A 19056-nucleotide genomic window follows, 5' to 3' on the forward strand; every position below is an offset into this window, starting at 1 on the left:
GTAGACAATTGAGGAAAAATTGGGAAGAATTTGGAAGAAGCAAAGAAACTTTACTTTAAAACCAAATTTTTTAAAAATTCATTAGAAATTAATGAAATGCTTACTATATTCAGTATAACATGTCATGTCCTTGAATTCTAATACATCTAATTCATATTTAGTGATCGATTACTGTTCATTTGGGAATGATAGCTGCGAGCATGAGTGTGTGAGTGTCCTGAAAGGCTTTCACTGCGTTTGTAATGATGGATACACACTCAACGATGACAAGAAGACCTGCACAAGTTAGTGAAGGCTTACAATCAATTTATGCATTAACTTATATGTAATTTCTCTGCTTTTTTCTCAGTTGTTTAGTATCAATATTTGACATTGCTAAACTTATAATAACTTTTCTAAATGGTGGAGTGTTTCCAGTTTTTAAGGGATTCTGAAACTCCAACAGACTTGGGGCCCAGTAAGGGCTGTGGTTTTATTTACGAGAAAAAAAAGTGTACGAGAAAATTTGAGAACTATATGAAAGAAAAATGTTTATCCTGTTTGGTCATGTTCTTTAAATCCATCTAATCCATATTTAGTGATCGATTACTGCTCGTTTGGGAACAATAGCTGCGAGCACCAGTGTGTGAGTGTCCTGAACGGCTTTCACTGCGTTTGTAATGATGGATACTCACTCAACAATGACAAGAAGACCTGCACAAGTTAGTGAAGGCCACATGTTAAAACTCTACACACACACACACCTAAATATGCGATCCATATGAGTATCCATAACCCCAATTTGATACTTAAGTACTGTACAAAACCAAAGTATTCAATATATTTTATGAATCCATGCTTAACTAAAACAATTCATAAAATCTCAGTAGAAAAATAAACCTAATAGCAGTTTTACAAATTTCCTTTCAATGCTTCTTCCTCTTACAAAACATTTTGCTCTTTGCCTACTACTTTGGCTGCTTGACTTACTCCAGATTTTGAGCTTCTCTGCTTCTTTCTGCCTGTTCCAGTGATCGACTACTGCTCATTTGGGAATGATAGCTGCGAGCACGAGTGTGTGAGTGTGCTCAAAGGCTTTAACTGCCTCTGTAATGAAGGATACTCACTCAATGATGACCTGAAGACCTGCACAAGTTAGTGAGGCGACATATCAAGCTCCACACACATGTACTATTATGCACACCTTGCTTTTGTGGAAGCCCATTTCCGCTTCAGAGTAAACAATAAAATGGATAAATTGAGGTATACCGTTCAAAAGATTTTTTTTTTTTTTTTGAAAGACGATATTTCATATTTTTCAGCAAGGATGCATTGAATTGGTCGAAAGTGATAGTTAAGACATTTATAAAATTAATATTTTAGATGTTCCTTTGAATTTTCTATTCACCAAAGGATCTTAAAAATATACCAGTTTCCACAAAAATATGAATCAGCAACATTGATAATAATCAGATATGTTTCCTGAGTAGCAAATCAGCACATTAGAGTGATTTCTGAATGATCATGTGACACTGAAGACTGGTGTACTGATGCTGAAAATTCAGCATTGCATCACCAGAATAAATTACATGATAAATATATTAAAATCAAAAACATTTAAATTATAAATAACATTTCACATAATTACAGTTTTGACTTTATTTTTGATCTAATAAATGCAGTCTTGGTGAGCATAAGTGACTTCTTTCAAAAACATAAAAAAATGTTGCCAACCACAAACTTTTGAGCATAATTATAAATTTGAAATAAATACGATCAAAATTGGGAGATTTAAAGTCGCACTTGTGAAAATTAAAGTCACAAAGGTATCATTACTTATATTATTTTTTATTTTGAGGCAGCAATTGGCTTCCTACAGGTTTTGCTGGTCAACAGCATCCAGCATCAAACCAGCACTAACAGCAGGGACAAAACATCACATCACAAGGGCATTGAAACAACTGCAAAAAATAAACACATCTGTGACATTATGAACTCTACATCCTATCCTTTTTGGACCAGCTGGTTTAACATCAAAATAAGGACAGTACCTTAAGGATGCTTGATTCTCTGTTATTTGAGATACAACTTGTGAACAATTTTCACTGTTTTCTGCTTTTCTAAAGTGTGTTTCCTGCTATTCTCTTCCTGTTCCAGTGATCGATTACTGTTCATTTGGGAATGATAGCTGTGAGCATGAGTGTGTGAGTGTCCTAAAAGGCTTTCACTGCCGCTGTAACGATGGATACACTCTCAATGATGACAAGAAGACCTGCACAAGTTAGTGATCGACACATGCTGTTCCAGATCCATTGCTCACAACACTAATCATGCATGCTAATACTATGTTTGACTTGGCAACAGGCTCTTTAAATTATTCATCTCTCATGATGTAGTTTTTTTATTGTCATTTTCTTAAAATTGACAGTTACCTTATACTATTCTCTAACTTAAGTTTTATGAGAACCTACATTTTGTTGCATGTCTTGTATTTGGATCAAAATGAATGTTTTCACGGATGATTTTATTGTCATTTCAATTATGAGTCTGAAATTGAATCTGTTCAGAATAGTTGAAATGTCATATTTAATGCCTTTTTGAGGCAGTTATAGGATGTTTTGCACTGTTTATTCACTAAAACACTATTGCCTTCGTTTTTTCTCTTAGTGATCGATTACTGTTCATTTGGGAATCACAGTTGTGATCATCACTGTGTTAGTGTGCTCAATGGCTTCTACTGTCGCTGCAATGAGGGATACACTCTTCAGAAGGACGGAAAGACCTGCCAGTGTATGTATGAAGCTCCAGACGGGTGCTGCGTTAGAGAGGATGAAAGTGTTTTATATATTAAAATACTGTCTCTTTCCCTAGTTGAAGATGCAAAGATAATAACTATTAGTAGGTTTTCATAATTGCAAAAAATAATAGTTTAAAAAGCAATGGTAGAATTAGCTTAGTGCATATTGATGTCTGTATTTTATTGCATGCCTTATATATAACTGCTTTTTCAAATTATCATTCAGGCTTTCACAACATTTGAGATATGGTATGATTTATTGACCTTCCAAGTTGATTATCTGATTACCGTTTTTCTCAATTGCTTTGGCACATTTTTCGAAACAGTCTTAACATTCTCTAAACTGAGAGTGCAAATGTCACGACTGTTTGCTGGAATTTCACAACTTTATTGCATGTCTGCAAAATCTAGTTACTCACCCAAAACATTTCATTCATGCTTCAAAACCTAGTTATCGTGTCAGTAATTTGGCCAAGGCCACCAAAATATGAAGTATTTTTGTCATCGTGTGAGCCACACTCGTCAAAATGTTTAGTTGTTTTTTCACCATGACCGTCAACCATGGAAATTAAGGTTTTATAAAAAAAAATCTGATATTTGTTGAGAAGAGTCAATACACTGTAAAAAAAAAAAAAAAAAAAGAAAAGTTGAGCCAACTTAAAATGTTAAGGCAACACACTTTTTTTTAGTAGAAAGCAGATTTTTGAGTTTTCTCAACTTGTTTTAAGTTTATACAACAACAAGTTGAGAATCTCCTACAAAAAAAAGTTGAGAGAACTCAAAAAGCTGGTTGCTTTACAGTTGGGATGACAGTTACTGTACTGAAATACAGAAGGCTGCACTTCTTATGTATGCCATATTTCCTTTCAAAAGTACAAATTTACACATTACTGTATGTGGGATATTGATTGAAAGAGACTGTTTCAAAATGTTTGAATTATTGAGAATATGGTCGCTCTCTCAATTTTTAGCTGCACCCTTCAGCCATTGTAAGGCCATGATTGACAACATTATTTCATCTGATATGCACCTCTGTCCTTGGCCTCTTCTTCCTCTTCCTCTGTTTTGCCTCTGTACACTTCCATGCATCCTTACTCCTCGTCTTCCTCTCAGCTGTTGACCCTGATCGTTCATCCATCGTCAGAATTTGTAACTTTTGTGTTGTCCTCTGTCTATATATGCTTTCCAATTGAAGGGTCATGAAATGCACCTTTGAGCTATTTCAGAGAATTGGTTTATAATTGGTTGCTCTATATTCTCTTCATTAGTGAGAGTCAAGATTCACTAGCACAATTCATAGCAAATTTACAAAAAGTCTATTAGAGATGTGTAGAAAATATGCTTGACAGTTTATGACAACTAGATCAACCATTTTGCATTTAATGATTTATACGATGAACTAACGACTAGATGTTTTGAGGGGTAAGACAATAACACAGAGAACTATATAATACATTTTTGAGCAACATGACAATAGCAACTGATCATGTAGGAAAAAGCAGACAAATGTACATAATCTGTTGCATGAATGTCCCAAAGCAATCGCATCTTGTTCAAAAGAATGATAAACTGCTTTTATGATGTGCACAAGTGACTAGATGTGGAGGTTGAACAAGTAGTTTTGAAAATTTCATTTCTGTTCTGAGAAATGCACCAAAGCAACTGAGAAAAACTGTAATCTAGCTCATAAATTTATTCAGTTCGCTAACTGTTGTCAAATTGCTTGACACTGTACAGTACCTTGGCTGAAATTCTTTTAAAACGGTTCAAAATCAGCTGGCACGGAAATGAAGCACCCCCTCTTAAAACCTGATGGCCTTCCCAGACCTTGGCCTTGAACAGCTGGAAAGGCCAAAAATATCAAGTGTGTCATTCATCATTTGTTAAGTTTACCTAAAGGCTCTGGACATTTGCTTTAAAGAGCCCAGTCATTCCTTCACCAGATTTCCGCTTTCTGCTACCAATGTAATGTATAGCAGAAATGAAGTTTCATTCAATTTTTGAACTTGAATTTTTTTTATTATTATTATTGAATAAAAGCTTACAAATAGATAATACACTACTATTCAAAAGTTTAGGGTTGGTAAAATTTTTAAAAATGTTTTTGAAAGAAATCTCTTTTGCTCACCAAGGCTGGATTTACTTGATCCAAAATACAACAAAAACAGTAATATTGTGAAATATATTTTTTATTTTAATATATTTAAAAATCTAATTTATTCCTGTGATGCGAAGCTGAATTTTCAGCATCATTACTCTAGTCTTCAGCATCACATGATTCTTCAGAAAACATTCTAATATGCATATTATGATGAAGTTGAAAACATTTTACTTTATATTTTCTTTACTGTCACTATTGATCAATTTAATGCATCCTTGCTGAAGAAAATTATTCATTTTTGTTTTCTGACATTCCTTATAAATCCCTTTCATGTTTAGTTTTTATTGTGGTGTTTGACATGCTCTTCATGTTTTTGTCTTCTGCAGCGGATAACTTGTGTAACACAGTCGAACATGGTTGTGAATACCAGTGTGTGAGCACTCCAGGATCATACCACTGCATATGTCCTGAGGGCCATGTGCTTCAGGACGACGGCAAGAGCTGCGGAAGTAATGCACGCTTTCATTCAGACGGCCCTTTTTACAGCTGAGATTATCCAAAACTTAGTTTTAAAAGGGAGAATGCCTAAAGCTGAATTCCTAAAGCTGCAAAGTATAGATTGGTGTCTTCATAAACTGCATGCATTCTGTTGTTTCAGTGTTAAAATACTTCATTATATCTCAGTTTAACATTCAGAGACCTCTACATGTTAGCTGCATTACTATTAGTATTCTTGCTCATACACATTTGTTCTAACCCCCTGAGGCAATGAAATTTTGCACATGAAAACTGTTAAAAATAAAAAAAGTTATTTTTATAGCTCTGTTTTGTGGCACAAAATAAGACACTTCACCTTTGAAAAAACAAAAAATGCCCCACCTTCTCTGCTAATGGAAAAAAATGCCATTTCTCTCGCCCTCTCCAAGCCTGTCGATCCTCCAACATCGACCTGGTCCTCCTCATCGACGGTTCCAAGAGTGTTCGGCCACAGAACTTCGAGCTTGTCAAGCAGTTTGTTAACCAGGTGGTGGATCAGCTGGACGTCTCCCCTAAAGGAACACGCGTGGGTCTCGTCCAGTACTCAAGCCGAGTGCGGACAGAGTTTCCGCTCAGCATGTATCAGACAAAAGAAGAGATCAAAAAGGCTGTGATGAATGTGGAATACATGGAGAAGGGGACCATGACAGGCTTGGCTCTCAAACACATGGTGGAGAACAGCTTCTCTGAGGCTGACGGAGCCCGTCCTGCTGAGAAGAACATCCCACGGGTTGGCCTGGTCTTCACTGATGGGCGATCGCAGGATGATATTCAGGACTGGGCCAAGAAGGCCAAGGATGCTGGTATTGTTATTTAGGGGCTGAAAATAAAAGTGCTATTCAAAATAAAGTGCCACTCAAAATTGTGTTATAAATTGCTTTATAATAAAAATAATCATTTAAAAATATATATATATATATATATTTCTTTAATTTAGCCAAATTTAAAAAATATATATATTTTTATTTTTATTTATTATATATTTTTTTGTATTTTAATATTATTATTATTGCTAGAAAAGATTGAAATAAGTTAAATTAGTTATCTAAATTAGTACAAAATAACTTTGCAATATAAACAAAATTATGAAAAGAAAAAAAAAACTTATTTTTATGCTGTTTTTGACAACGTTTGATGTGTGTCTTGCATGTTGCAGGTATCACCATGTATGCTGTTGGTGTGGGTAAAGCCGTGGAGGACGAGCTGAGAGAGATTGCCTCTGAGCCCATGGAGAAACACTTCTTCTACACCGCCGACTTCACTGCCATCAGCCAGATCGCTGAGAACCTCAAACTCAATGTCTGTGCAGGTGCGTTTGAAAGACTCAGAACACATATACCTGAATCATCTGTGTTAGATGGCACACAGTATTTTGTTCAGTAGCGCCATCTAGAGCCTGAGGTAAACACACACATGCAATGTTCACACAAGGAGGTGCCAATGAGTATTCTATACAGGCTATATATTCCTTATAAAGGCCAATTCACACTGCACAGACAAACGCCAACAAACTCAGTTTGTTACCCAGTGTGTTACCCCTGTTGGTGTTGGTTGGAGTTTGTTTTCACCCGACTGAACATGCTTATAGATATAGAGTTGGTCGGTGTCTGTTGGTGCAGTGTGAACATGACAGTTATTTTTCATAAGATTCTACATCCAACAGCCAACTTGAGCCAACTTGTTTGTTGGCGTTTGTCTTTGCGGTGTGAATTGGTCTTAAAAGGAATATATAGCCTGTATAGAATGCATAAATGCGAATTTAAGGAAATTATTGATAATGAATATACTGGACATTTCTTTCATTCTCACATTTTTCAGCTGAGAGTCAAGGAGAGATCGAGGTTAAGGATCCCTGCGCTTGTGAAAGTCTTGTGGAATTCCAACAGGTTACAATGTCCACCCTAGACCAGCTCAACCAGAAACATATCCTTTATATATTCATCAGTACAGGTCCTTTAAACAACATGCTTTTTTTCAGCACATGCAGCATTGCAGCGTAACTCATCCAGACTCCAAACTTTCTCTGGTATAACCTGAAAATTACATAATTACATATTGCTAATTGCATTGCTACAGCAAGCTAAGGGGTTTAACAGAAGCCCCTCTATACAGAAAGACCAAAGAATTACCAAATTTTGCCATAAGTTAAATATATTAAGGTTCTGCAAATATAAATATATTGTGGAAACTTAAGTTCCTATAGAGCTGCTTTGCAGCGATTTGTATCGTAAAAAGCGTTATACAAATAAACTTGAATTGAATTGAATTGAATTGAATTGAAAGAGCCCATATTGTGTCTGTTGGTCTGATCTGTTCCAGACTGGCCCCTCTGGTTTGGCTCCTCGCGTAAACCTCTGTGACCACACGCTTCAATGGCTCTTTGTTTCAGATTCTCACTCAGCATCATTCATCAAAGCTCAAAAGAGCCCTTGTGCTGTGTCTGAGGCCAGAAACAGATGTTTCTGAACTACTAGATGCGGATCCACGTCTCCACTGGATCCATTTAACTAGAATTTGATGAGATTACAAAGGAAGGATGTTGCTCCTTGGCTCTCATCATAGTTTAAAAACAGATCTTGCTGATGGGAGTCATTTACAGTTGGATCTAGTGGTTAGAGTGCATTGCTCAGATAATTTGAGCTCATTTGTTCAAGCGGTGCCATTCACAATCCAATTCCCACATCATTTTCTCATCATAGAGGCCAAAAGTCCACATCATTTAAAGTTTTTGGCATGTAGATATGTAAATCAGCGCTGCAGTGATTATGTATCTTTGTAGGCCATCCAAAAAGTTAGTTTTACTCTGGTCCCAGTAGGATTTTTCCATTGGCTTTTGGATTATTGCGGAAAATAAGATGTGTGATTCTTACATGTTGTTTTTCATGATGATCTCCACAAATTAACACAGCTTTTATGAATTTGGGAGCTTAAATGCAATCGGCAGAAGTACAAAGCTAAACGTTGGCTATGTCACACAACTTCAACGCCACCATCTGAGCTTCTGACAAGCCTTTCAGTCTTAATACAAAAAATATTTTCCCTGAAAGTTTGGGTTAGAATAGTGTGCATAGTGCAATTATAAACAAATCAAGTTTACCCCCATACATTAATGTATTATACAGTATGTACATATATTAAATGTCCATATACTGTATGTAATATGTTTTCATTTGAAGTAAAACTTGTTTTTTATTGGAAATGGGAACAATTTCATATATTACCATATATACTATATGTAGCCCATACAAATATGTCTGTGTAATACATTTTTTGGACATATACATCATGTACATGATAAAACTCGTCAATACATGTTGATATTACATAAGTAATAGACATGTAATTTAAAATGTAATTTAAAAATAGACAAACTGACAGATATTTTGTATATATATTGTTTTATTAAAGTTAGCATATATGGATGTTACATATAAAAATCATATATAGATATTGCTGATTTCATATATAATCACATATAGATATTATTAACATATGTACATGTACACATTTTACTATGGGGATGTTATATATGTTATAAAATTAAATATTCATCTACCCATCAGAGAATGCACATATATATATATATATATATATATATGTGAAAATGATATAGCACCTTATAGGTAACATATGTGACAATATCACCCTTGATATAGAGCAATATACATCATATAGGTCATATATTACATTTCTGTATGGGCCTATTTGATGTGATGACTTAATGTCCACAACAACCACTGTTGTCCCATTTAGCCACTTGTTTGGAACCATCTTGTTCAAAACCACAAGGGGCATTACTGATGTATTTTATGTCATAGACAAACATGAAAATATATTGTGCTTGTGTTAAACACAGACCTTATTTTAGGCATTTAACAAAAAACCCATTTAAACATAAGTGTGGCTGATTTTTTTATAGTATGTTTCCTTAACTGTGTTTCACTGTCAGCTATGACCAAGCGATTGGAAGTTCTAGAGAGCCAGTTGCTCACAAGAAAATGAGAGAGCGCTTCACACAACAGTGGAGATGAGGACGGGGCCCGCTGGGTGTGAAGGGTCCCACAGTCACAAGATCTACAGGTGTAGACGCCTGAGGCATGAGGCCCACTATTTCCGGTGCCATTTTTGAACATGGCTGATATTGTTCCCTATTTATACATGATCTGTATTGTATGATTTATAGAGAGGTATGTATTTATGGCAAATGTGATATTAGCATTTATACACTAAAAAGGGAAATGAAGTGTTTGGTACCACTCTGAAATATTGTCATCTTTATTATTATTTGCATCATTTTTGGCACCAAATTTATGTGACCATGGATCTGTAAAACCTTTATGCACAAATGTATTACAAAAAAACAATTAGTTACAAATTGTTCTGTTGTACAGTTTTAGAATCATCAGTTTACAGAGAAAACACTAATACCAAAAGAGACGAACACATGCACTCTGTCATATTACCAAAGCTGTTGCCTGTCAATGTTTTGCATGAATATTTGAAATAATTGTTAAATGTTTAACTGGACTGCAAACAGATTTTGGACTCAAGAATGACCTGAATTGTATGTTAATACTAAAATGAGATTTGAAAAATTGTGTAAACTGGGTAATGTGTACAACTGCCCCTTAAGATTGCAGTTTTTATTGAATATAGAATCCAGTTATGATACTTCAGAGTACTCTGGCCTCAGGTTTTTATGTTTTCTAGATGTTTTCCAAAAAAAAGGCCCCATTATAAGGCTCTTATATGTGAATTCTTGTACTTTTTTTCCTAATAACACTCTTTTTTTTTTAAAACATTCAAAGCGTGTCTGTATTCTTTCACAGTGTGAAATAAAGATGTTTTCAGACTGCTGTCAAGATGCCTCAAGAAATATTCTAATATAATATACAGTATAATGACTCTACTATCTGTAGTGATATACTAATAACTACTATATTACATATTAAAATATAATGAAACGTATAATGAATATTATGACATATATGTATATATATATATATATGTGTGTGTGTGTGTGTGTGTGTGTGTGTGTGTACCAATGAAAATCATATACAATAATGTTTATTATTTAAATAAATAGGATTTAATTTTCACTAATAATTACATAGAACTGGCAAGTAAGTAGTTAAATGTAAAATCTTGAGGGAGAAAGAATGAAATAATATTTTCTCCTAAAATTTACTTCAACAATCTTTGTTTTATTTAAGCTTTGAAAACTCTTTTTTCCAGTGTACTTGAATATGACATACATCCACTACATCAGCCCCAGCGTAATCCAAACGCAAGAGACCATTAGCGTTGACATTTCAAAACAAAATCTCTCGATGCCAGCAGACCTTTAAACATCTAAAATAATCTCACTTATTATGTTCCCTGATCTTTTCTGCATCTCTCCACAGGCGTGCTAATCGCTCCCAGGGATGCGAGCTTCAGAACAACAAGTGCTTTGCCCTTTTACCTGCAGACCTCTGGGGTCCGAGGTGCTCGGGTCTCTCGTGCCATCACTCTTGCTCAGTCTAGGCTCAGTGGAGGTTATGCAATGTCAGAGATTCCCGCTAGCCTCGGTGAAAGTGTGCTAATTACCACAAACATACTGCAGCTCACATGTCCAATACTCAGATGTCCAAAGGACAAACGTCTTGTTATCTCAACAAAGCTCCCTTTTGTGAATTATTGCCTTTTTAGGAACACAAACATATGTTAAGGAAAAGGGCACGGATTCCCAGAAAGGCTGGCGTTAATTGTTTGTTTGTTTTTTGACAGATGTGTGATATGAAGATGATTTAAAGATGAGGTGATGTAAGTTTACAGCCTAATTGGGATGCTAACTTTATTTAACTTACAAAATACATTTAAAGTCTAATTTATTTTTTTTGATGCTCACTAAGGCTGCATTCATATGATCATAAATACAGTAAAACAGTAATAAAAACAGTAATATTGTGAAATGTTGTCACAATTTAAAACAGCGGCTGTCTATTTTAATATATTTAAAACTGTAATTTATTCCTGTGATTAAAGCTGAATTTTCAGCATCATTACTTCAGTCTTCAGTGTTACATGATCCTTCAGAAATCATTCTAATATACTGATTTGCTGCTCAGGATACATTTCTTAATATTATCCATGTTGAATATAGTTGTACTGCTTAATATTTTTGGGGAAACATTATCCATTTGTTTCAGGACCCTTTCACGAAAATAGAACAATTAAAACGGATTGCATTTATTTAAAGAATTTAAAAAAAATTCTAACAATGTAAAAGTCTTTACTTTCACCTTTGATCAATTTAATGCATCTTTGATGAATAAATGTTTTAATAACATTAATATATAATATTAAAATGTAGTTTTAATGTTTTAAGATAAAGTTAAATGTTTACATTTTACGAGGACATACAGTAGCAATGTAACTGATTTACATTTAAGGGTTTTTTTCAGCAATAAATCTACAGTAAGAAAAAAGGTCAAAGGTCATGACTCATGGATGAGTGAATGTTATAATTGCCTTTTAAAGATCTAGATGTTCTTAAAGTCTTAATCATGGTACTTTCTTTGTCACATCAAACTTTTTCTTTATTATTTTTCATATAGACAAAGGATATTTGCTTCAGAATCTTAAATGAATTGAGATATAATAAAGATTTAAAGAATTTAAAAGAACAATGACAGGCTGCAAACCCAAAAGTGCATTGAGACTGAAATGCGTTTGCGTGCCCTACCGCTATATTAAATAAAATCAAACTTTAAAATGTGGAAAATGATATAGAACATTTGCCGGTTTTAGGCCTTTTGAAATTCAGATCATGAGAATGATTATTATTCTCAATATTAATGATTTATGTTATCTCAATTTATGTTTTTTGCATTTTTTTTTACAGATCTACTACAAAATAAGTCACTTACTGTATGTCACTTTTACTGTTGCTTGTCTTTTAGCAGAATGTATGGCTACTTTTGAAGAAAAGCAATTACAGCATCTGCCAGCACTGGAAAATGCTATAACCATATTTTCAGGTCAAAAGGTTGTTCTGGTCATGCCCATCAGAAAGTATATTTATTTAAAGCAGAGATGCCCAAACCAGGGCCCATGGCCCAAAGTTGACCCATGATTACCTTTGATAGCAATAAACATTTGAAGTATGTCTTCATTTTTAATTTATCATTTTGTTTCAGCATTTTTTTGTTTTTACATTAATATATAGAGAATATAAGTGAATTTGATTGAATTGTGCATTTTATTAAAATACTGTTGGATATAAAGCAGCATTTTCTTACGGCCTACAGCCCTCAATCAAGTTCAGTGTTTGGCCCTTCATAGTAAAACACTTGAACACCTCTATCCTGGACAGTTTCCTTACACAATGCTCCAGCAAAACCAACAGCATCGTGAAGGACTCCACCCATCCCTCCCACAGTCTCTTCCAGCTCCTACCATCAGGAAGACAGTTCCGGAGCATCAGAGCCCACTCCGCCAGACTGCTCAACAGCTTTTTCCCCCAGGCTGTGAGAGCCCTGAACTCAAACCACCCCACCCCCCTCTGAAACCCCATGCAAACCCCTACCTCCTGAAACATGGACACTGGACCTATAGGGCAGCTGACTGGGTCCACCGCATGGGCTAAACACCATGACTCAAAGACCTTCCACTTGGAAGAATACAGCCTCCTCGTGGAAGGGGCTCTGGAACTAGCGATAGTCTCCTGAACATCGGCAGGAAGACCAGAAGTCAAAACTGGTGGCCCTCGATGGGCCATCCCCACAGATTCCAGATCTCAGGATGAGGGTGCCAGATCTTGCCTTGAAGCTGAGAGAGCAGGTCTCATCTGATCAGAATCTCCCACAGAGGCCAATACAGAATAGGAATCAGCTCTGAGAACCACGTCTGGGATAGCCAGAACAGGGCTACAAGCATACAGCCTCAGGAGTCTCTGGAGTCAGTCTGTAATGTTGTATAAACTATGCAGTAGTTACATACTAGTTATATATATAAAATTAAATAATTGAAATGTATATATCAAATGCAGAAAATTTTATATAATAATTTATAGAATTCATATTTCAATAAATTGAATTTACTTTTTTAAGGAAATGCCATCAGTTATGTCAAATAAAGAAAAAAAATCCATAAGTTTAGTGAAATGTATATGGGAAAAAATAAGAATTCGGACATGCACAGTATGATGGCCTTAAAAATGCCCCCTAAAACTGGGACTATTCTGATATATCCTATTTCAAATTCTTGTTTTTCCCATATATATTTCACAAAGCTTTTTCTCTATATATTTTCCTAAGTGTCTGTCTGTCTGTCTATCTATCTATCTATCTGTCTGTCAATCTGTCGGTCTATCAATTTATCTGTCTGTCTGTCGGTCTATCAATCTGTCTGTCTGTCTGTCTATCTAAAGTACAGGCTATCAAGTGTTTCTTTGAGGTCAGAGGCCATAGCAATACTGCAGGTTAGTTTATGCATTCCGTGTCATGAAATTTGTAAAGTCTCACCACAATCACATGAATGTCTTTTTCTCTTCAGCTGTCTTTCTAATAGTTGATACAAATACATTAATGTTTTTTTTTTTCATGTTAATGTATTATATAGTGCTTTGAGTGAGCTTGTACAACTTTATACTGATAATTAAGATGCTATTATTTCAGTGATATATTCATCACATTATCAACTCAGAGCTTGACCCCAGACTTTGATGAACTTGCCTCTAAGAAGAGATGCCAAGTATCGGGCTTGGACCCATGTGCAGCAGAGTAGGCTAAATCACAGTGTAGCAAAAACCGAGCTTGGATTAATGTTTTCTTAATGACTCATAGTTGAAATATTGGATTTTCATTGAAAGAAATTGTTGCTTTTGGTTGTTGGATTGTTGGACTGTTAAAAAAAATATTTACATTTCAAAGGAGCTTGAAATCTATAGTTATAGAGACAGTATTATTTATTTTAAATGCTATTTCTATTTGTTTATGCTTGCTCTGGATTCAATGTTTAAGCAAAACTAAAATCTATTTTCATATGAAAAGGTTCAACATTACATATCTCAAAAGAAAAGAAAACATGCAGAATTGCATTGCAATTTTTCAGTAAATATTGAGTTTGGCCCGCGGCCTTGTCATAATTTTTTATTTTGGCACACTGTGAATTTTTTTGTGAAATTTGAGTTTGACACCCCTGCGCTAGGGGAACGCCTCCAGCGTGACCGCGCTCTGAATCACGTTTGTAATCTGTCCAGTGGAAGGGCGAGACGTCACGGGCGGGTGACGTAATCGACCAGGAAGCATAAAAGCACGTGCGGCGGAGCCGACATCAGCTTTTTGTCATTCAGCAACCGCTACTCTGTGTGTGTGTGTGTCTGTCGATCTGTGTTGTGAGTCTTATTTAGTGTTGTTTGTCCCTGAGCACAATCACTTGTAATAAGCTCCACAATGTGTACAAGCAGATCGCATGAAAGGCTGTGTGTTCCTCTCTGCACACGTTACATCACTGCTGGGGATACACACAGTCCGTGTGTGGTCTGCTTGAGAGTCAGTTCTCGAGGGAGCTAACTGCCCGCTTTGTGAGCGTTTGTCACTGCGTCTGCTTGCTCTCGGAAGGCTCTCTTTGAGGAGTGAGCTTTCACTAGCGTTCCTCGCGGTGCCGGTCCCGCTTCTGCCGAAGAACAAGAAAAAAAGGCGGAGCGGCGGCTGCGCTCGTGGGAATCGCACATGGATCAGGTGGAGGGGATGGAGACGGGCGAGCCCCTATCTTCTTCCTTTCCCATCAGATCCAGCGCCCCGCGGTTTCTTCCCCCAGAGAGGGCTCGACGTTCCGCCTGTCTTCCGAGGAGGTGGACGTGAAGGATGTTGATGAGCTTTGTAAAAGCTGCAGTGTTTGCACAAGCATATTATGAATGACGACATCATTATATTCGCGCTGTCAGCTCTAAGATAAAGGGCTGGTTGTGCTTCTCCCCGCCGTAAGATCTTGCGGTTCCGGTCCGCCACTGCTGAGGCATGGCGGCGAGTGAGATCGCGGGGATTGCAACATGGATCTGGCGGACGGGTTGGAGACGGTATCGCTCTATCTCCACCTGCATTCCCCAGATCTAGCACTCTCGCTCGGGGCTGGAAGCCCGCGGTGCGGTTCTTCCCCCTTTGAGTGAGAGCTCGCTGTTGCAGAGCGCGTACATTACATCATTCTCATTCTTATTATGAATCCTTATCATATCAGACCGTGTTCACTCGTCTGGTTGTCTTTCTGCATTTAATTTTGAGGAATTAAATTACGTATTTCATCTAACTAGAACTAGAAGTTAGATGTGTATATGTGTGTATAGGAGCCTCTTGGGACTTTTCTCGAGTGAGAGCATGATGCTTTACCTTTCTTCCTCTGAGGAGGGTGAGGTGATCAGCAGGGGCTGCTGGGCGGAGCAGCCCCAACCGTGGTCCAGGTCCTCATTTAGGGAGCATCACTTCTCGTACTCCCCATAATATTGGAGTCAGAGTTGCGCTCCCGGGCCAAAGGCTTCTAGCAGAAGGCGGCTCTGTGGATCGTCATTCTCGCTGGATAGTCTTTGGCTAAAAACGTCCTGCTATCTATGACCCAGGACTTCTGAGGGCCGGCCCCTCTGGGGAAGAGCGGCGTACATCGCATTAGTACCCTCAGGAGATCGGTCTGCCAACCCTGCCAGTGTTCCAGGGCGCAGCGGTCTCCAGCGAGCACTTCTCTCAGTTACTTCCGCCCGGAAACGTAGCGGAACTGAGAGGCTCGCAGCCCCTTTGGGGGTCTTTAGATCAGCTAGAGCGGCCGTCCCCTGCCTTCAGGGCACCGAGCTAGCAGCTCTAAGCACACCAGAGGCCAGTTTCGAGAGACTGGTTCCCTTAGTAGGCACCTGGCAGTGAGCAATCCCCTGCTAAGCGTGTCCCACCCCGAGGTGGTGAAGCAGATATGGAGAGTGTTTGGCCAGGCACAGGTGGACCTGTTTGCGACTATTTAGTCAGCTCAATGTCCATTCTGGTTCTCTCTGACTCCTCCAGCTCCTCTGGGACTGGATGCTATGGTGCAGACTTGGCCGAGTCTTCGTCTGTATGCTTTTCCCTCTATCGCTCTGCTCTCGGGAGTTCTGGCGAGAGTGCGCCAGGATGAGGTCAAGCTACTACTGGTAGCACCGTTCTGGCTGGGCAGAGTATGGTTCTCGGACCTGATTTTTCTCCTCGACGGCACTCCAAGGGAGATTCCCGTCAGGAGAGATCTCCTCTCACAGGCGTGGGGCACTATCGTCCACCCTCGCCCGGAGTTGTGGAAGCTGTGGGTTCACCACTGAATATACCACCCTTTGCATTTAATATGCTTTGATACAGCACTCTGTGAACAGCCACACATTTCGGTTATGATCTTCTGTCATTTACCCTCTTTGTGGAGGGTGTCATTTATTGTCTCCTGGACCATTGCCAAGTCAGCAGTCTTCCCCATTATTGTGGTTTCAAAGAACAAGAGATACCCAGAATTTATACTGTAGGGATGGTCATTTAATGAAGCTCAAATGTAAATATTCTAATATTGAGATACTGGATATTTGACTTTCATGAGCTGTAAGCTCTAATCATCAAAATTAAAACAAAAGACTTTTGAAGTGTTTTACTTTACATCTTATGAATCCATAATATATTAAAGTTTAACTTTTTGAAATGTTACAATAAAAAATTTTACTTTTTCACGATATTAAATTTTTTTTAGATGCACCTGTATTTATATTTTAATACATTGTGGAACAGATAATTTATGAAAATTTAAAGCATTTTTTTTTTTTATGAGAAGATTAAAAACTAATGCTCAATTTCTGATTAATCATTATCATTAATATTGCAAAACACAATCATTCAATAAGTGTAATAATTCAATAAATAAGTGACAAAAATAACAACTTTATTCAATTTATTCTCCTAAGTGCACACGACACACGTTCACGGGAGTACCACGACGGATGCGTGTGCTGCTGCTGGTGCAGGAGCCAGAGTTCTGACATGGGGTGTACTCGCACTAAGCATGGTTGCCTTGAACCGAGCCAGAGCGTGATCGTCTCCCTCTCCCCGTACCCTGCTGGCCTAAGCACACGGAGTACACTTACGTCATTATGAATGAATGAGGCATTAAATATAGTGCTTCATTGTGTATTGCTGTACACCCAAAACCCTTTACAATCATATGAGGGGTCTCTCCTCAACCGCTACCGATGTGCAGCATTCACCTGTTAACTTTGCGGTTTATTAGTTTGAGTTGTTTGGGACGTAGTGACAAGCTTAAGATTTCCAATAGACTTGTATTGGCGGAGCAAAAATGTCCTCTCTAGAGGGCAACTGCAGTCCACTAGAGGGAGCCACGGGATAAGAAATCTTTCAACTCCCCTCATTTACTTTAATTTTCAGTCAGTTAAATTTCCAAATAATTGCATACTTTTCCTTTATGCTGCCAAGCAAAGCTAACATATTTGATCATGATTAGGTCAGGCAATGACTATCTGATGTGATGTCCAGAGGCCAGTGCGAAAGACGCTCGGGACAGTTGACTGATCTGTCACTGCTCCCATGCACAACACGTTTTTTTAAGACTTGCCAATTAAAAAATTCAAGCGATTCGTGTCACCTGAAGCATCAGCAGTTTCAGGGGCAGGCTTACGAAAACACCGAAAGAGTGCAGTTTGAGTTTGCTTTCGTTTCATATCTTCTTCAGTGATTCATGTTCAATTCTGCACAAGAGGTGAGCAATAGCACTGATCATCAACAGAAATACGGCGTGATTTTCAAAACGTTGATGCTTTGCAACACAGACGGGGTGAATTTATGAATAAACTTGTGAAATTTGGAAATCCTTGCGCTTTAAGTGGGTATATAGAAATCCTTGACCTTTCCTAGTGGGTATACGGCGTATACCTGCGTATCACGTAGACTACACCACTGAATATATTGCTTAACAGATCTATTAGTTTTGCCACCAAGAAATTGTCCAGTTCTGCACTCAGGTACGGTGAGTGCTCATACTACATGCATACTGGGCCCAAGCCCAACTGATCCATGCTCTGGCCCACCTCTTCCAATTGAGCCTGGGATGGCTTAACGAATGGAGAGATCAAACGAACTGGGCTTTGGAGGTCAAACACATGGCATTGTTCATATTGCCAAGTGTGAGTATGCCCATAGACCCAAGATGCACTGCGCCTTGTTTAAAAGTAGAGGAATGCACATGCAAGAATTGTGGTACTGTCATAAACGCATGTCAAAGACTGACACAGAAGAAGAGAAGAAATTGATGAATAAAGTTATTTTTGTTTTCTTTACTCATAAAAAGTATTCTAGTAGCTTTATAACATTAAGGATGAACCATTGATGTCACATGGACTATTTTAACAATGTCCTTACTACCTTTCTGGGCCCTGAACATGGTAGTTGCGATGCTGTCTATGCAGGGTCAGAAAGCTCTCGGATTTCATCAAATATCTTAATTTGTGTTTCAAAGATGTACGTAGGTCTTGCGAGATTGGAATGACGAAGGTAATTAATTGCAGAATTTTCATTTTAATAATCTCTTTAGCGTTTCCCCTCTTCTCTCCTGATACATCAAGAGCAGACATGTAAAGCTATAAAAACTTATCACG

At 37.6% G+C, this 19056-nt stretch overlaps 1 protein-coding gene across 4 annotated transcripts in view; it reads left to right on the forward strand.

Annotated features, from left to right (window-relative positions):
- LOC306878982 (matrilin-4-like) overlaps positions 1–10274 on the forward strand; it is a 25234-nt gene extending 14960 nt beyond the window's left edge. For 2 of the 4 annotated variants that reach the window (XM_079431624.1, XM_079431625.1), the window contains 7 exons: positions 2137–2259; positions 2647–2769; positions 5264–5386; positions 5804–6217; positions 6571–6723; positions 7233–7337; positions 9358–10274. In XM_079431624.1, coding sequence (XP_079287750.1) covers positions 2137–2259; positions 2647–2769; positions 5264–5386; positions 5804–6217; positions 6571–6723; positions 7233–7337; positions 9358–9416 — 1100 coding nt within the window. In that variant the 3' untranslated portion in view covers positions 9417–10274. The remainder of the gene's footprint in view (positions 1–2136; positions 2260–2646; positions 2770–5263; positions 5387–5803; positions 6218–6570; positions 6724–7232; positions 7338–9357) is intronic. The other 2 variants (XM_079431626.1, XM_079431627.1) reach the window with 1 other exon arrangement.
- Positions 10275–19056: the final 8782 nt, after the last annotated feature.

This window comes from Barbus barbus, assembly GCF_936440315.1.
Source record: "Barbus barbus genome assembly, chromosome: 13".
NCBI classification, from domain to species: Eukaryota; Metazoa; Chordata; class Actinopteri; order Cypriniformes; family Cyprinidae; genus Barbus; species Barbus barbus.